Source organism: Pteronotus mesoamericanus, unplaced genomic scaffold (assembly GCF_021234165.1).
Source record: "Pteronotus mesoamericanus isolate MK-2021 breed Mesoamerican mustached bat unplaced genomic scaffold, CSHL_Meso_final scaffold_582, whole genome shotgun sequence".
NCBI lineage: Eukaryota > Metazoa > Chordata > Mammalia > Chiroptera > Mormoopidae > Pteronotus > Pteronotus mesoamericanus.
Genome location: NW_026555323.1, coordinates 3,560,080 through 3,579,889, shown reverse-complemented (window position 1 = coordinate 3,579,889; position 19,810 = coordinate 3,560,080). Strand labels below are relative to the sequence as shown.

The following is a 19,810-nucleotide window of genomic DNA, read 5'->3' as shown; positions in this document are numbered from 1 at the left end:
TCCCTTTTCTGGGGCCTCCTTTCTTAGGAAGAAAGGCTTTGTTTCCATATGACACAGAATGTCACTTTGTTCCTGAGGTGTGATCTCCAGCACTGGATAGCCAAGACATTATTACACTTTTAAAAAGGTTATTTCAAGACTGGAGAGAAGGAAGTTCTCCATGGATTGCCATTGTGCGATGATTTAGAAGGAGTAATACTTGTCCTCCTGAATTGAGGTTTTATTGAGATTTTTATGCCATAATGAAAAACATCTCAAGTTAAATGTATTGTAAGCACATTTGTATCCTTAAATATTTATGAGTAAAATGTGAGTGGAAAGCTTTTTTGTTTTTTTAAATGCTGTATTATGAGGCCTTTGCGAAGTCTTATGTTGAGCAAAGCAGGCCATAAAAAATGGGTGAAAGGAAATAATATTCAACCATCTGTTTTCAAGTCACATTTAATTTTTTAAGGTGATTAAAGTACTTACTAAGAGACAGGCTTCTATACTTAATATTTTACACATGATGCTTTTGTTTCCCTCATCCTCAATTTAAAAAACTGTCATTAATTTAGTAGCTTGCTTTTTTATTTCTTTGCCTAATGGTTTGTAGAACCCTTCTCTAAGCTAATACCTGTGATTCTGTGTTCTTTGTGAGGGTTGAATAGCTTTCTGTCCCATGAATATGGTGTAGATCATCACTGCCTAACTTGTTCCCAGGTTTTTACTATTATAGTAAGTAAATAATATTTTTATATTTGTGTACTTCTAATGTATTTTATATGTTTGGTTCTAAAAAGTGGAATTTCTGGGTCAAAGGGTATGTGCATGTAATTTCTGATAAATACCAGTACATTTTTCTCCAAGAAGATTGTACCTAGGAATAAATGTAACAATTATTGGTAAATTACCTGAATTTTAAAGAAGGTCATAAAATACACCCGGAATGAATGAGATGAGACAATACACTTGCTGGATGGGGAGAGTCAATATTGTGGAATATACCAGTTTTCCCTGAGTTGATGTATAAATGTAATACAATTTCAAACAGAATCCCAGTGTTACCTTATAGAAAAACTCAATATTGTGATGAGTAAGTTTATATGATAAAGTAAATGAAAGATGGTCCTGGAATTTGGGAAGGAGATCTTATCAGAACCTAATGTGTTATAATCCAGTGTAATTGAAAGCAGTGTGTTAATTCAGGAGCAGACAGTGGAACCTGAGAGTCCAGAAACATCTGTGTATTTATGAGCTTTTAGTGATTGGGGTTGTCAGCGTTTGATGGGTGTCAGGTATCGTCCTAAGTGCTTACCACGAATGGAACCGGTGTAGTTCTCGGGGTAGCCCTATGACGTGAGCGGTCACTATTGTACCCACTGCACGGATGGGAGAGCTGAAACACAGAGATGAAGGTAGCATACCTGAATTCATTTAGCCAGCAAGAGGGAAGACTGGGAATATATGCTTAAAACAACATTGTAGAGCAGAGAAAGGATGGGTTACTCAGTAAACAGGACTGGGGCTGTTGGGTAACTTGTTTTGTTGTGTTTTGTCTGAGTTTTATGCCTCAGGCCAAAAAAAAAATTCAAATGAAATTGAAAATGAGCAAATAAGGCAAGTTCTAGAATACTAGAAGAAGGTGTAAGATGCTTTTTAAAAATACATGCTGAGTTGGAAAGGGCTTCTCTGTACATATTAAGAAGTAATAAAGGAAAATGTTTTTATGCATGTGATACACACCTGAACTTGCGAGCACAGCTACTAGTGTACCTGGCATGAAGGTACTCCAAAGCTGAAACCAGGAACTTGGGGGTGGTTCTCTGTCTCACCGGAGAATTGTTAATTATCCAAGGAAATGGTATGAATAATTATTAGGAACATTTTCATTGGCTGAATCACGGAAAGTGGCTGAAGGAAGTTGCAGGAGCTTCTGGATTTTCAGGCTGTTTTACTTTGAGGGAAGCAATAGAATTTAAAATTGTACTATTGTATGTGCTTATGAGATTTTCTGCTTAAATGTTTTCATTATGTCTCAGGGATCTTTTTCTCTGTGGTTATCTTTAAAATTCTAGTACAGTTGACAATGAAAAGTACCCCGCTTCTTGGGAATCTATTTATTGTATCAATTGGGGCACAATGGGTTTTTCTTAATAGCTGAACATTCGAAGGTTAAAAACTGTAGAAATTACTGGATTTTGCCGTGTATAATGTGCACCCACGTTTTGTGTGCATTATATACAGGATTATCACACCCCTGGTATATACCCATGTGTAATGCATGTCCTTATTTTTCCCTCAAAAATTGGGGCAAAAACGTGCTCATTACACATGGCAAAAAGTGGCAGCTAAGTAAATAAACAAAACTAATTGATAATTAATCTTTATAGATAAGAATTGTGTCCTGAGTGGCTGTTGTAATGTAGTTTTAATTCTACTGGTTGCTGATCAGTGCATATTTGTTTCATATTGCTTTAAAAATTAAGTAGAAACTGTGCTTTATTTAAGTCTTCCAACTTTAATGGGCTTTACTGTAGTAAATTTTTCTAGACCTACTATGTTTATACAATAATTATTATTTGCTAGAAAAACTTTTATAGTATTTAAGGCAGAAGGCTTTTAATTTTTTATGTTAGCATGCTTTGCATTTTAGACATTCGTGGTTAAAACTGTAATTTATGCACTTGGCTGATCATCCTGACTAGATTTAGGACAGTTCTGTTAGATACTGCTGTTCAAACCAGGCACTGCCTTTTCCCCAGGTTGTGTAGTGGTGCGCATTGTACTGCACAGTTACGACAGACTGTCTCTTCTTTCTTCTTTCTCCTTCCTTCTTCCTTCTTTCTTCCTCCTCCTCCTCTTCCTCTTCTCTTTCTCTCAAATATTGATGTGTTCATGTTAGGGACTTGCAAAATTTTCTTTCATATTCAGGAAAGACTTAGGCTGCCCATTGATTGCTGTCAGCAAGTGATAGGGGAGGTCGGCCATCTACACCAACAAATAATGAGGTTGAAACCAATCTATGGCTTTGAGGGCTGTAATACAGTGTATATAGTACTGTTTCCTGTTTGGTTTGAAGGAAAAAGATTACAGTAGTTTCACTCATTTTTTTTCAGTCCTGGAAACAATGCACTGGCTGTGACTTTTACTTGCTCTTTAATCTTTTTTCTATTTAGAGCCCAAATGTAAACTCAGTACAGTTCTAAGAATAAGACAGTATAAATAAGACAGATCACTATGCTGCTAAGGCTTTAAAAATAATGATTTTGGTGAAAAATTTGGAAGTGTAATTCAGTTTCTGGACATAAGCCTGACATGATAAAAATTCAGTCTTCGGAAAGACCAGGAGCCTGGCCGTACCTTCCCGCGGGGCGCCTGCCGCCCACCCCTGACCGCTCAGCACCCCCCACCCCGGCTCGCGTGTTCAGGTGCACAGGGGCCCAGCCCAGAGCACAGACTGAGCAGTGGAGTGGCCGAGGACAAGGTAGGGCGGTGAGCAGAGTTATTTCTCATTTCTAGAGTGTTTGCTGAAATGCTAAATAAGAGTAAAAGATAGTTTATGTCTCATATGGTATTCCCGAAATATTTGACTAGAACGTGCTTTGAATCTCTGAATTTTGAAAGACAGTCTTGAAGCTCGTTACTAGTTTAACACCTTTTAATCTTTTAGAAAGAGAGACACACTAGGATAGTTTACTGAGTTTTAAGTTGATGTAAAATTGGCGTGTTTCAGAACAGTATTTGCAGTATAAGGTAGCAATAAAAATAGGCCTTTTGCTGTCTCTGACCTAGAGCGCTTCTTAATTTATTTATTGCAGAGAAGAGTGGCTTCAGGTTGCTCCTTTATGGGTTAGCCAGGTGCTTTATTTCCATTCCTTCTTAAACAGATAAATTCTTAATAATGAGAAGGGTGTGATGAGTACATGGGTAGGACATTTCATTTTACATCCTAGAAATGGATTAAAATAATTGACTCTGAATTACCACCTCTGCCATGGAAGCACTGCTTCTCCGCAACATCAGAGAACCAGTGTTACCAAAATTTTCACTGTAAAACACACCATGCGAGATTGAATAACAAAGCCCTGGCTGTTGTCTGTGTAGTGTTAAACACTGGCTCTCACGTGGCCCTTACGTTCGGGATGCATCAGAAGAGGAGCTTGTATTAGTTGCGTTACACATTTCAGTCGCTACATCAGAACCACCTAACTCCTCAAGGACAGTGTTGGCATGTGAGTTGACTCAGTCATTCTAGTTTCGTGTGCCCAGAAGGGAGGTGAAAAGAGGAGTTAATACTACTTTATATATGGACATTTATTAAGAACGTAAAAGTAGCATATATGCCTGGTTTAATTTAAAAATTGTCTTTGATTTCCTGAAACTTTTAAATTTTAAATAGTGTACATTCCCAAGTAGTGAAATTTTTTTTTTTTTTTAAGAATTTTCACTCTCTTGCAACTGTCACTAGTAATCTTTAGGGCTTGTATCCTTTCTGATGACTGAATTAAACTTAATTTATGATTTGCTCTCAATTCAGGACACAGTGATCAAATCTAGAAGGATATTGGTAATGCCTAATTTTTTTTGGTTAGCTCAACAAAGATTAATGGAGCACATTTTGTTCTGGATCCCTGCTCTGTGGGAGCTTACAGTTTTCAGTGCTGTATACAGTAACAGTCGGTTGTGAAATGTGTAATTCATTTTTAAGATCCAAAGATTTGCACTGCTTACTCATGAAAAATGAATATGGACACAATTATGGCCCTCCTGTCATAGCACTGCATGCTGGTGACTTTCGGGGTTGGGGAAAGGGAGAGAATTATAGCCGACACCTGGGCTAGCTGTAACAGTTGATTTTGTGCACTTTTTTCGTTAAAAAAGTGCTTTAAGTAAATCTGGATACATCCATGTGTTTTGTAAAAGGATCTCAATAGGAGAAAAAGGTTAAGAACTACAGAGTAATTAGGATTTACTTACATAGTTATAACTCCTTGAATAAACTGATGTGGGAAGCGGACAGTCTGCTAGCTGTTCACTGTTTGTGTAGGGTCTAGCAGGCTGTGAAATGTGTAGCAGTTTGGATTTTTTCTCAGCAGATATTTACCGCACACCCAGTACGTCCCAGGCGCTGTTGCAGATGCTGGAGATAGAGCGGTGTGCGTGGGTCTGTGTTCCTGGAGCATTGTAGTCGTGTGGGCGGAGACCAGCAAGCAGCCCGCTGCACACCTTGACGAGTGCTAGACTGCCTGACACGCCGGTTCTAGAGCAGAACCTTCCCCCAAAGATGACAGCGATCCTGTTTTCTGTGGTGCGCGTTTGTGGCTTTTCTTTATAATTTTACCACTTAATTATGCAGTCCGTAAGCACTGTGGTTTTGCCTGGGAACTTTGCACAAACAGAACCGTCCAGCGTGGATTCTGCTGGGTATGGCGGCTCCGGCCAAGCATTGTGTTAGATGATTGATGTTGTGGGTGACTGCAGTTCACGCGTTCTCATTGTGCTATGGGTGAAATTCCCAGTAATCCATTGTATGAGGGCTTACTGCCAAAAAAAAGTAGTTTGGATTAGACTTCTGTGGTTTGGGGGAGAAAATACTGTGCGCCTCCGTCTGGGGGCCGGGAGTTAGAGCCTCATGTTCGTTGGTCGTGGGAGTGCCGACGGCCGTGTGAGTTAGTGGGCTGCTTTTGGTGTTCACCTGGAACAGCCAGGTGTAGTTTGGGGGGCCATTTATGACTAAGGTCTTAAAGTCCATCATTTTAAAGTGCATTTTTGTAGGCATCCATTTTTTTGGCTCTAATCAGACCAGTCAAAGCCACAACCAGACAAAATGCATGCCTTTGGATAAAAGCAATTAAAAACAAGTTGACTTTTCAAAGTATAATTGTAAGAAATCTTTCCCATGGTGTCACATAAAGGAACGTTGGAAGATTTATTTACCGTTGTTTCTGGTTTTGACAGTGATAAGTGTTAGAATATTTAAACAAACAAACATACACCAGCCTCCATGTAGATGCAGCAGTGCCTGTACAATCGAGGACATTGCCCATGGCAGGCAGATAGACACTTTCGTTGTACATAGGAAAAAGGTGTCGGTAATAACTAATAGCCCCGTGATATTGGACACTGATTCTGTGACAAGTACTGAGCTAAGTGTTGTGTGTGCTATTTCAATTCATCTTTGCCCTGTTATGCACTGCTAGTATCTCTGTTGTATCGGTGAGGAATCTGAGGTTAAATTCACTTGCTCCAGTTTATTGTGCCCCTGCATAGACGCTTCACGGTTCCGGGGTGCACATGCCTGCATGTGCTTGTGTTCTGAAGGGGCCCCCGGGAGCTGCCTGTGGAATGGGGTTAGGCGAGTCTTTGACCAGCCTGGCAGCATGAATCATAAAAGCCCCGGGAGCGCTCGGTGGCGGTCAGAGAGCACAGGCTGGGCTGGAGGAAGTGGCTGTTGCTCAACTCCAGCTGATGGTTGGCAATGAGAAGACAGGCCAGACCAGCCAGTTTTTGAAGGCAGGTTGTAAATCCAGATTTTTATGTAAATTACCTCGACTTAAATGCTGCCAGCTGATTTCATTCTCTTCTGTCTTTTTATTGTGAAATGCAATACCTAATGTAAAAATACATAAAACAAATGTACTTTAATGAATTATTAGAAAGTGCTCACCTGTGTAAACACCATCCAGGCCAAAGAGTAGAGTATTGCCAGCTTCTCCGAAGCTCCCCCATCCCCACTTGCCTCTTCCTAATAACATCACCCTGCTAAGTTCCTGCTAACACTTTTTCTCCCCCAAGACAGCCACTATTCTGACTTGGTTTTTAAGATCCGTGTGCTGTTGCACGTTGGTTCACTCATCTTCACTGCCGCACGACTGTACCACAGCGCCTTCAGTCTGCCCTTGATGGGCACTTGCGTTGCCTCCTAATCTTGGCTATTAAAAATAGTGCTTCCACGGTCCCTGGCACATGCCTCTTGGCGAATGGCATTGCTAGTGGGTTGCTTCATGGGGCTTCAGTTCTAGTAGGCAATGCCTTTTCCAAAGAGGTCATGCCACTTACTTACACTCTTCGCCCTCAGTGAATGAGTTTCTGTTGCCCTGCGTTCCACCAGCACGTGGTACCAGACACTGCAGTGCTAGCCCAGCCAGTGGGTCTGTAGTATAATCTCACTGTAGTTTTAATTTACATTTCTTTGACTAGAGAGCAACTTTTTATATTTATGGCCTGTTCACGTCTTTCGTCTGCTCGTCTTTGAGATTATTTTTCTTCTGGATTTTTCTCATATTTTCTGGGATTAAAAACTAGTTGATTATATGCACTGTAGATACAGTTGCCAGCCTGGTGGTGGTCTCTGACTGGGGTCCTCCCGACTGGGAGCGCTTCATGTGAATGTGGTTTGAGGGTAGTGGCGCAGAGGGAGGCCAGCAGGGAAGTTGCAGGCGAGGGACCTGCCCGGCCAACCAGGACCTACACGGAGAGAAGTCAGGTAAAATACGGGCTGAAAGACTATCATCGAGGAACTCTAAGTCTTTATTACTTTATGACTTTAGGCTCTGGACTCTGAATCTTGGGTCCACCACTTAATAGCTGTTTTCTTATCTGTGAAACGCAGCAGAAGGTAACAGCACCCCTCTCAGGGCAGCTGGGCGCTGGCACCGTGCCCAGCACGTTGTAAGCCCTTACGGTAGCTGAGTCTTTTTAAAAAATCGTAAGTAAAGCTCATCCTGATGCCAGAAAAGAGGCCTACAGGAGTCATGTTTGTGTGTGTGCACTTGTACAAACATGTAATTTGCCTGTACTTGTACGTTTATTTATTGGATACTGGACAAATGTCAGCCTGTAGGTTAGGAGTCCCAGCCCAGTGAGGTGTGCTTTGGTTTCAGAAAAGACCCTTGAGCTTCCTTTTTAAAAACTGCTGTAGCATTAAATAAGGGAGGCAGTCTCTGGTCTGCTGGCCTTGGGAGTAGAGATTAAAGACTATTCCAAATCCAGCGCTCCTGGCCCAGTTTGAGGTGTCCATCCAGTATGGTGAATGACGAGCAAATTCTGTTCAGTTTTTACCTCCTGAGCACCCATCTCTCTCCACTTGTTCTGTCTGTACTTCCTACCATTCACATCCCTCCCCCCTCACACACTGTATAATCCATTATAATCTGTTTTCCTGTAATAGCCTCCTCAATAGTGTTACACCACTTCTCCCCGCTTACAATGTTTTCCTGAAATGATCTTTTCAAAATTCCTCCCCCCTGTACTCCAACTCATTCTAAAACTGCTAGGCTTCTTACTGCCTTCAGGAGTAAAAGACCAAAATCCTACTGGAGTGCTTGGCCCCTGTTACCCCTCTGGCCTCACCTTGCGTCTTCCTCCTTCAAACTCCTTGTTCTCAAACGGTGCTGTCCTCTCTTCTGTTCCCACCAGGTCCTGCACTTCCTGCCAGGTGCCTCTTTGAGTCCCCCTCGTGTCACCGGTTTCCTTTTTTTGTAGTAGTTATTTAAGCCTGTGATTACGTGTTTAGTCGTGAAATCTTTGGGTCATCCAGTTCTCCCTCTAGACTGTAACCTCCTTGAGAACAAGGTCAGACTGATCGTGTCCTCTTATTTGCAGAGCTTAGCACAGTGTCTGGCATTTAATAAACTCAAATATTGTGTGAATGAATGAGAGAAGCACGTTCCTACCCTAGGGCTTCCGCAGATGCTGTTTTCTCTACCTGGAAAGCTTGTCCCTCCTTTGCCTAGCCCCTGTCCCATTCTTTTCCTCGAGAACCTTCCCCTGAAGCCAAAGACTAGGTTAGGACTCTGCCGTGAGGTCCCCAGACTTTATAGCACTCACAACTTGTACTAATTTGTCTGCTGGTTACTTGGCATCTGGCATCCCTCCTAGACTAAGAGTTACCTTTTTTAATTCTGTTACTCACTCACTGGTAACAGACCAGCTTAAAGCTTAAATTCAGCCTAGAAACTCCCAGGAGATCGTAGTGCGTGTGCAGGGCCGGCTCCATTTTTTCTTTCCTGCACGGGAAGGCTGCTGCCGGAGCAGCCAGCCAGCTCGTGGGGGAATTGGCAATGACCTGGCTTCTTGGTAGCGGCCGTCTGGGTTTGGGTCTTTCCTAGATCAGTAAATAATTTCTATTCCCCTCCAATGAACTTGCAGCCCCCCTGCTGATTGGTGAATTTGAACACTTTCCCCACGTGTTTATTGGCCATGTGCGTGTCCCTCTGTGAAGTGTGTGCCTTCGACCTCTTAGCCCATCGTTTCTATTAGGGTGCTGTGCTGTATAGGTGCTGTCTGCCGCGGTGCTTGAAAAATGCAGCTTTACGTGAAAATGAGTGATGTTTCTTTTTTGTTGTGGGTGGGAAGAGTAAGGAGTAAGTAATATCTAAGTGGCACGAATTAAAACCGGCACGTTTACTCCTGTGGATTGGACCTGACCCACCAGTGCTGCCACCTGGGTGGTAAGATCCTCGGCCTCAAGGTCCCTGGTCCTGGCACCAGCAGGGAGAGCACGCCCAAATGAAAAGCTCAGCAGTTGACACGCAGTTGTCACCTTTTCACTTAGATGTGTTGTGATTTGTTTAAAGTAGTTTTATGACTTAAGGTGAAGAGGCTGGTAGTAAAGAAACGTGGCCTGTTGAGTCTACAAATTTGGTCTGTTTTTCATTGAGTGATTTGTTGTGTGAGTATCATGATTTTTCATATGTCTTATTATTTAAACAAACGGTGTTTTTAAAAAACCCTAATTTTTAATAGATCATAGCCTTGGAGAAAAGTTGCAAAATTTTGGAGTTTCCATATATCCGTCTTTTCACTCCCCTTACATTTTACATACTCACAGACCAATTATCAAGAATAAGAAATGAGCATTAGTACAAAAATAACTGAACTTCACACCGTATTCATGTCGTGCCAGTTTTCTTTTTTTCTGTTTCAGGATTCCACATTGCGTTAAATCGTTAATTTCTTTTTGGTGTCTCTGAATCTGTCACAGATCCTCAAGTCTTCCCTCTGTCTTTTATGGCCTTTGTACGTTTGGGGGAATTGATTGAATATTTTGTGGAATGCAGACCAGTTTGATTTGTTGGATTTCTTCTCATCATGGGAATCGGTGATGCAGTTTCGGAAGTTGCGCTGTGTCTTTGGTGCATCATATCATGGGGTTCACGATGTTGTTGTGACTCTTTATTGATAATGTTTACCCTGATTATTTGGCTACGATGGCTTTTCTCCTCTGTAAAGTTAATATGTTTTTACTAGTGACAAATATTTGAGGCTGTGCTAATCCTGTTACTCCTCGAACTTTGCTTTTTCCTGTACCCTTCATTGCTTTTCCTGTGTCCTCACTGGCTGCTCCTCCTCAGGTTAGTTTGGTTCTTCCCTTTTTCCCTCTAAAATATCTGTCATCTTGGTCCTTGGGTAATTGGACCTTTTCTCTTGGGTTTAATTCTACTTTGTTGATTACTTCTAGGTCCTTATTTATTCCAGATCTTGGTCTCGATCTTCCTGCCTACTGTCTATATCTCTGTGCCGATTATCCCATGGGGTCCTTAAATTAAGGATCTTAAACTGAATTTGTAATCTTGTTTCTGCTTTTTCATTCAGTCCCCTAATTCCGAAACCAGCCCCCTTTGACTCCTCCCCATTTTCACTTGAACTTTCTAACTGGCCTCCCCGCCACAAACCCGTCTTCCCCACCGGGGCCTGCGGGAGTCCCGCTGGTGTCATCCGACCGCCTGGGACGCCTGTGTGGTTTCCCGTGAGGTCCAGGTCTGCGGCGCTACCGGGCCTGTTGTGATGGTGCTCCTGCAGCCTCCCCCTCCGCCCTTCCCCTGGTCCGCAGGTGGGACCCGCAACCCTGTCAAAGCCAGCGTCCTGTGCAGTGTCCGTAGCCTTGCTGACGGGCTGTTTCTTCCCCCAGAGCAACTTTCTGCACGTTTTCCTGGCCATCCTTCAAGCTTGAACTCCCGTGTGGCTTTCTTGGAGGGAGACTCAGGCCCCGACCATCGGGCAGGCAGACTCCTTCCTCCCTCCGTGACAGCGCCTCTCACACACCATCTAGGGAGTGCCCCACGCCTTCTCCTTGAGGAGGGGGGACCTCGTTCTCTCACCACAGCACCTAGCGTACTGGTAAACGTTTGTCGAATGAATGGTTTTTATTATTAAAATTATTACAGCCATAAAGATAGTAAAATTTAACTGGCTGCTTATATATTGAGATAATGTTAAGGAATTAAGATTTTTCTTTATTTGGAGAACACTAGCTTTATTTATTCTATTTTTTTATATGACCTCCTTCCAATTTTAGGTTCATCCTCTGTTTTCAGTTCCTGTGTTCTCCAGTCTTTTCTCCATTTGATTTGTAACCAGCCCTAAAGGACAGTGAAACTGCCTAGAATTGGGATCTGAAGTTTTGGCAGGAAGCCCTTCCGAGCTGGCGATCTGCGTAGTGTCTTTGCCAGCTGGAGCCTGGAACAAAGAAACCAAACAGGCTCTTGGTAGATTCTGAAATGCAGCTTTTTGCTTCTTCAGAAATTGGGATTCTAGTCAGTTGATGCCGACCGAGAAGTGTACGGAGGACTCCGAATCCAGTAGCCACGAGTTGCTGCTGAAGTGCGTCATTAACTGTTGAATTGGCCGTCTGTTTGGACTACAATTGGAATTATAGTCTAATAGCATTTTGGAGCCAGAAAGAACTTTTCACTTGAGAAAATTTCATCCAATTCCCTTACTTTAGAGGTGAGGACAACTAAGATCACCCATCTAAGTAACGGCAGATTTGGGCTCTGATCTTGCTGTTTCTGGTCTAGTTCATTTTCTGTTTTAACAGCATTTTTCAAAGTTACTGAAGAGTGAGTGCTGGAATCATGCTGTAAGAATAAGATTTTTCCTTGGTCTCCCACAAAGCTAAAAGTTTTAGGAATAAGACTTTTCCTTGGTCTCCCAGAAAGCTAAAAGTTAAAGGAATAAAAGTATAGATTTCTAGAAGGTTTTTGTCCAAGTTACACAAGTATACATTCTACCTTTTTTTTTCTTTAATAAGAAAAATGACAAGTTTACAATCAGGGTGTTGAGTTTTAAAAATCATTTATTTGAATAGATAAACTTGATAAAACACCAGAAAAGGGTTTATAGTAAAAAAAAAAAGATTTACACTGCCCCTCCCCCATTCCCGTTTCTGCACCCCACGGTCCCCTTGTTGTTCAGCTCTTCCGAAGGAAACCACGTTCTCCTTCCATCTGTATGTAGTGCTCATGATAACAGTCCTGAGAAATTCACTAGTACACGTTTTCTCTCCGTTTCAGCTTTCAGTTTCTGAGTGATTTACTGTGAGAAGCCCTTTCTTCTCTACCCCTCCACAGTTTATGACGGTTATTTTTTAATATAGTAGAGTGGAAAGAATTTTACAGTGGATAACCTTGAGTCCTGACAACTGAGATTTTCTTATTATATTTTATTGTATTTCCATATCACAGACCGATGTGTTCATCCATCCGTTCATCCCTCAGTGCATTCAGGGCTCTTCTGAGGTCTGGGGGGTTTTCAAACAGCCGTGGGTCGAACTTTGCTGCTTTTGCCACTGAAAGAAACCAAAAGCTGGAGAATGAAGAGAATTGACAGGATTCATTGTTTAACCTAAGAGTATGTGTTTTCGCGTGTGTGCGCATGTGCGTGTGTAAGCGATCAGTATTGGCCATGCTTAATACTCCTTTATGTGCTGGATTGAATTGGTTTAGTGTGCTGGTCAAAAGCCTACCTGCCTCCCCTCTCTGATGTTTCACTCTCTAATGCCTTCTTTAAGTCTCCCACCTGGTAAACAAGCTAATACGGCTATGTTTGGCTTTGACAGAGAAGTGAGGATTACGTTACCCTTTTTGGGGAGGCCATTGAGTTAGTTGAGATGTACACTTTTCTAGTCCTTCCAAAGAAGAAACATTGTGACTGGAATGCTGAGAAGAATTGTTTTAGTATTCTTATGTTTCCTCTTATTTTATACAAACAAAAGAATTTCAATTTCTCTCATGGTGCTCCTTCCTCTTAAAATTTGTAGACTAAGACCATAACATATGAGTCCCTTAGTAACAGTAGGTTAAGTACCTTTTATAAATAACGGTAAACTTATAATCTTAAATATTTGGTTTTCCTAAAAGCTAAGCTAAAAACATAAATTTAAAGTTTCAAATGGAATTTGACAAATGTGGTTTAAAATACTTTGGCCCTGTATTCTGGTTGGGAATGGCGAAAGGAAAGCCAGAAGGTAAAATACCTAGTGGAAAAAATGTCACCCATATTCCCTTCACTTGAATGTGATCAGTGTCAACATTTTGTCCTTTCAGCCTTTCGTACTCAGTTTTCAACAAAATGACGCTAACAACGTACAAGCTGTTAGATAGAATTAACATTCAGTGAATTTCCCCATTTGATTAATATTCTCTTACAAAATGGAAAACTGTCAGTAAAACCACATGGAGGATGATAAACCCTTTCATACCAGGGAAGAGGCTGTCCGGACATTTGCCTGTGAGCGGGTCCCTCTCAGTTTGCACTGATAGGAAAGGGATTTGGAGGAGACGAGCTCGGGCTATGGAAGCAGTTCTCATTTTTAACATGTCAGCAAAGACTGGACACGGGCAGTTACTGCTGATATTTTGGTCATGTGTATTTTTTAGTAGAACTCTTAATGCTTATCCGCAGGATTACTTACATCATCATTGCTTCCCATCGATGGAGGAATTTTCTTTTAATACATTAAACCCTGGTCGATTTGGGTTCAAACAAAACAAAACAAAACAGCTCTGTTTCCAGCAGAGGTCTCATTAAAGGGAGGTTTTGCTGCACTTGATTGGGAGGTTGAAACAAAACGCTGGTAAGGTTGGCAGTTCTTATCTGTGAGAGTGAACAGAGAGATCCTTTCTCTGCCTCTCTTATTCATCTGGCAGGAAAGTTAATCTAGTTGCTTTGAATTTAGGGAAGCAGGCCTTCTTCATAGGGATTCATTTTCTAAAGTAGCATTAATCTTCGATTAAAGTTGCTGTGGGAAAGGAGAAATGGGCCCCTGGCACCTTGGTGGGCATGTTCTCGGGATGCTAATGACAGGGTGCGATGGAAGACAGCTCTCCCTTGTGGAGCGGGCAGCTGCAGCAGTGGGTACGGGTGCTGTCCTGAGGGTGCCCTGCGCAGCACTGTCCCCTCCCCCTGCCTTTTGTCACCTCTGCCAAGGCCTTCAGGAAAACTGTTTATCAGTGCATTGTATTTAGGAACCCCAAGTCCATAAAGGGGCAACAGTGAAAGACTGAGTTACTTTAAGCCTCCAAGAGCAATTTACACAGTTTATAAGAAATTTATTTTGAATTCTTGAGTGCTCATCCCTTGAGTAGTAATTTACTTCCCTCTCCAGTAAGAGCTTCTTGGCAGTAGATGAACCTGAACTCTGCGCAGTGGTTTGCGTAGCGCTTGCATCGCTCTTATTATGTGGTGATTCTTGGGGAGCTTTTTCGGAGGTGTTTTATTTGTTTTTCTTTTTTTGTTTCATTTCATGTTTGAGGGCATGTGTGCAATAGTATACTAGAGAAGCTATTTTTTCCCCTTGGGAAAAAAAGCTTGAGAAGACAATTCTGTAATGTAGCCTTAACTAGGTGGGACGGTAGTGTTTAACTGGGACGTTAAAGCAGGCATTGACCAGCCCCATCAGATGGTTCCATGTTGTTTCCTGTAACATGGATATTTATAATTACTGAGGTCAGAGGTATTTGACTTTTCCTTTTTTTTTGCACAGTGTAATAAGGAATGCTTTAAAACATTTTATGTATCAGTAGATACATTAAGATAATACTATTCCAACTTCTGTTCTTTTCTATCTCATGCTAAGTATAAAGTTGCAGAATTAGCTGGAATACTGATTTTAGCTGGCAAGAAATGAACAGAGTGGCATCTGTCCAAATTAAGTTAAAAACAAAGGAAGTTGCTGTGTGTAGTTTCCTGTCTCTTACAACAAAAGCAAACAAACCCCCCCCCCTCCATAATTATTAAGCTCTTTTCAGAGTATATAATATTAATAGTATGGATTTTAATGTGCTCAGTTGTTCACTAGATATTCTCACTTACTTTATTAAAGATGTTTTCTTAAAAGATAAATGACTTGTTTTTCTTTTGCTTTATCAGAGCACAGCAATGGAGGAAACAGCTATATGGGAACAACACACGGTGACGCTTCACAGGGTGAGTTTCTGCTGCAGTAAATAATCTGTGTATAACTCAGGATATTGGCAGCTTTTGAAAACAATAGAGGAAAGCCAGATGTCAGGAAGCCCAAAGAAAGGGGAAAAACTTTTCTATATTCCTTTGTTTAAAATTAGAATTGCAATAAATTCTTTATTAAGGTCAAAAGCGAACATGATTACTTTTTCAAATATCCTTTTGGTGGTTATTTGTATATTTGCTGTTTTCATTCCTGTGCAAAGCAATTTATGTTATTTTAAACATTTTGAGTGATCAGATAAAAAGACACTGTACATTGTATAAATAAATTGTACACTGCTTCAACCTTTCTGAGTATATGTGCATGCATTGTAGGCTTGGGGTTTAAAATAAACCAGGTCGTGTGGATAATAAAGTCTTAAGAGATACTTGTTGATTTGAAACATGTAGACCCTGAGCTATTGCGTAAGCAGTTGCCGATGGGCACAGAGCAAATAGCAGCAGGCTGGGGAAGAGGAAGAGTTTTGTCTGCCCTGCACTTGAGTCCTGGCCTGCCTCTTCCTGGTTAGAAACGGGCAAGCGATCCAGCCCCCTTCCAAAGCCTCGGCTTCCGCGGGTTTAAATTGGGTTAATGGCATCTGCTGATGCCTGACATACGGTCAGGCCCTCCCGTGACTGCCCCCGTTCCCCCTCTGCAGCAGGCTGACTCAGTTGCCCTTCCCCTTGGAGAATGACTGGAAGGAGACGAGGGCCTTTTCCGCGCCTGGCATGCCCTGTTTCTACCAGCCGTGCCTGTTGCCGGGGAGGTGGGGGACCGTGCCCCGGCCCTGCCCTGATTCCCGGGTGCATGTTGGAGTCTGCGCATGGTAGAGAGGGGGTACATTGGCTATTAAAAAGAGATGTAGTGGATGTTTTTAATGCCTCCCTAAATGATCGAAGAAATCTTTAAATAATACCTTAACTGTTAACCTAAAAAGCTAAAATATGTGGCCTCTGTTTGAAATGTACTGATAGGTAACATAGTCCAATCAGATTAAATATATAAAATAACTTTATACCTTGTAATTGTTTAAATAGTTGGTTGTGATGTAATAATTTGGTATTTTATCACATTACATTTATATTCTGAATACCTTTATTCTTATTGGTGTGATTTACATACAGTAAAATTCATGCTTAGTGTACAGTTTTGAGTTTGATAAACACACGGAGTCCTGTAACCACTGTGGGAACCAACATGTGGAACAGCTCCATTGCCCTGACACTTACCTGTGCCCGTCTGTAGTCAGCTCTGCCCCCGCCCCCCCAGCACTCAGCAGCCACTGATGCATTTTCTGTGCTTACACAGAAACGTTAAGCCTTTTCCAGAATGTCCTATCAGTGAGATCATCCTATATACACGTAGCCTTTTGAGACTGGTTTCTTACACTCAGCCTAACGCCCTCGAGATTTCGCCATGAGGTTGCTTATATCAATAGTTCTTTGTTTTGTTTTTTTGTTAGTTTCCTCATATTGCTGAGCAGTATTCCTTTGTATGAATGCTTATTCATTCTCCAGTTTTGATGCATTTGGCTTGTTTCCAGTTTTTGGTGATTATGAATAAATCTGCTCTAGTGTACAGGTTTTCTTATAAGCGTAACTTTTCATTTCTCTTGGGTAAATAATTAGGAATGGAATTGCTATGTGTCTTATGGTAAATGCATGTTTAACTTAGAAGAAACTGCCAAACTGAGCCATTTGGCATCCTCACTAGCAGTGTGCGAAAGTTCCGGGTGCTCAGTATCCTCACCAACACTTGATATTATCAGGATTGGGTTGTGTTTTTTTTTTTTCCTTAATTTTAGACACACAAATAGGTGTGTAGTGTTAATGTCATTGTTTTGGTTCCCAATTTTCTAAAGACTACTGATGTTGAGTATCTCCTTATGTGCTTGTCATCCATATATCTTCTTTGGTAAAATATGTTCAAATCTCTACCCATTTTCAATTGGGTTGTTTGTTTTCTTATTGTTGAGTATTTTCTTATAATTGTTGTAAAATACACTTAACATAAAATTTACCATCTGTTGAAGTCCTTTGCCTGTCTTTAATTGGGTTATTTATTTTTTTAATTGTTGAGTTGTAGGAATTTTTTATATATTCTGGATATTAACCCCTTATGGGATATATGACTTGGAAATATTTTTTCATATTCTATGGATTGTCTTTTCATTCTGTTGATTGTGTCCCTTGGTGCACAGAAGTTACTGAGTTTTGAGAGCTCCTTCTATATTCAGGGTACAGGTTTAATTTCTTTCTGCCTTTGTCAGAAATCAGTGACAATTTATGTGTGGCCTTTCCCTGGTCTTTTCCACTGATCTTCGTGTCTTTCTGCCAGTTACTTTTGTCTTGATTAGTACAAGTGTAGAAATCAAGTAGTGTGAATCCTCCAAATTTATTCTTTTTGTAAAAAATGATTGTTTTGGCTATTCCAGTTTCTTTGCCTTTTAGTATAGATTTTAGATTATTGTTAAAAACTGCTGGGATTTTCATTGAGATAGCATTAGGTCTACAGATCAATTTGGGGAGAATTAGCAACTTAACAATATAGTCTTTAAAACTATGAATGTGAGGTAACTTTCCATTCTTTTTCTTTTTCCCATTATCATTTTGTCATTGTTGGCGTACAGATCCTGCACACATTCTGTGAGATTTCTCGTTAAGTATATTTCATGTTTCCTGGTGCTATTCTAAATGGCTTTTTTTTTTTTTAATTTCAGTTTTCAAGTGTTCACTAGTATGTAGAAATAAAATTTATTTTTTAAAATAATGAATTTGCAAGTAGTTCTAGGAACTTATTTTGTAGGGCTTTTGGGATTTTTCCGATATATATTGTCATGTCATCTGTGAATAGAAGCTTTTTATTTCTTCCTTTCTGATTTGTGTGGGGGTTTTTTTCCCTTCCCTTTTTCTTGCCTCTGCACTAGGTAGGACTTCCAGGATGTTGAATAGGAATGTCGAGCAGACATCCTTGCCTCATTCCTAATTTTAGATGAAAGCACTTTGTCTTCTGCTTACCAGTATGATACTTATTAGTGTGGTATTAGCTGTAAAGTTTTTGTAATGCCCTTAATCAGGTTAAGGAATTTCCCTGGTGTTTCTATTTAGCCATTTACTAGGTCAAGGAAGTGCCCTTTTATATTTACTTTGTGGAGAGGAATTTTTTTTTTTTTTTTTTTTGCAGAGGGCAAGTATTGATTGAGGTTATAATAAGTTTTCTTCTTAGTGTATTAGTATGGTCAATTTCTGGCATTTTGAGTATTGAGCAGCCTTGCATTCCCAAGATAAATTCTTCTTGGTTGTGACGTATCATCTATTTTTATATATCGTTGGATTGATTTGCTAATGTGTTTTGAAGATACTTGTTTCTGTACTCATAAAAAGTGCTGGTCAGAACTTTTTTCATGCATCGTTTTTATCTGGTTTAGGTGTCAGGGCAAGCTACAACCTTAAAATAAGTGAGCAGTCAGGAAGCTTTCCTTCCTCTCGTGTTCTCCAGGACAGCTCGGGTGCTGTTGATGTTACTTCTTCCGTAAACGTTTGGTAGGGCTCATCCGTGTAGCTAGCCATCTGGTCCTGGAGTCTTCATTGTGGGAAGGCTTTTTACTATAAATTCAATTTCTTTAATGTTAAATGGAAGTATTCAGTTAATGTGTTTCTTTGTTAGCTTTTTTTGGGTAGCTTTGATAATTTGTATCTTTCAGAGTGTTCCTTTCATTTACTTTATGAACATAAAATTGTTAACAGTGTTCCGTTTTTTTAATTGCTATAGGATCTGTAATGAGGGTGTTTTGTTTTTTTTTAAACTTGTGCTTTTATTTCTTGGTTTGTTTGGCTAGCGGTTTAACAGTTTTGATTGATCTTTTCAAAGTACCAGCTTTTGTTTTCATTAGTATTTTTTTGTTTTGTGATTAGTATTTTTTGTTTTGTGTTGTTTAATTGATTTTTGCTCTTATTGTAATGTTTCCTTCTGCTTACATTGGGTTTAAATTGTTCTTTTTTGTAATTTCTTAAGGTAGAAGCCAGATCATTCTTTGGAGATCATAGGTGTTACTTGGTATTACCACATTACATTTGTTTTTTTCCTAGTACCTTTTAGTTTTTAAGTAAGTAAAATAAAGTGAGACACATTAAGTACACTGTTTATCCTTTCTACTGTTTTGCCTCATTTTGTTAGGCATTCAGGTTTGGGGAAATAGTGTATTTACTATAGATCATTAGCTTAAGTAACTTAGGAAAATATCTTGGAGGCTGAAAAAAAACAGAATCTAATCTCCTGAGTGTGTTAAGTGTCATACCTCATAGTAGGTATAATGGTAAAGTCTGAGCGCTCCTGTCTAGAAGGTCAGTGTAGGTTTATTCTGCAGCTGGCCTCTTCCGGAGCTTCATTTTCCTTTGGCCATGAGAAGGGTACCAGCCCAGGAAATGTCAGAAGATACATGAGATAAGAGGAATATACTGTTCATAACTCCCTGATTTTTAAGCATGTTAACTGTTGTGCTAGGAACACAGAGCTGTGTTGCCTCTGGGCCTTGTCAAAGCGAGTCTGTGACAGAAGGAAAGTCCTCAGTGAGCATCCCTCTAGGAATTTTTGGAAGGT

General features: G+C 40.6%; 1 protein-coding gene across 8 annotated transcripts in view; it reads left to right on the top strand.

The window, feature by feature from the left end:
• Positions 1 to 19,810, top strand: part of TJP1 (tight junction protein 1) — a 199,481-nt gene that overhangs the window by 121,016 nt on the left and 58,655 nt on the right. For all 8 annotated transcript variants that reach the window (XM_054561922.1, XM_054561917.1, XM_054561916.1 and 5 more), the window contains one exon: positions 15,136 to 15,192. In XM_054561922.1, the coding sequence (XP_054417897.1) occupies positions 15,136 to 15,192 (57 nt within the window). The remainder of the gene's footprint in view (positions 1 to 15,135; positions 15,193 to 19,810) is intronic.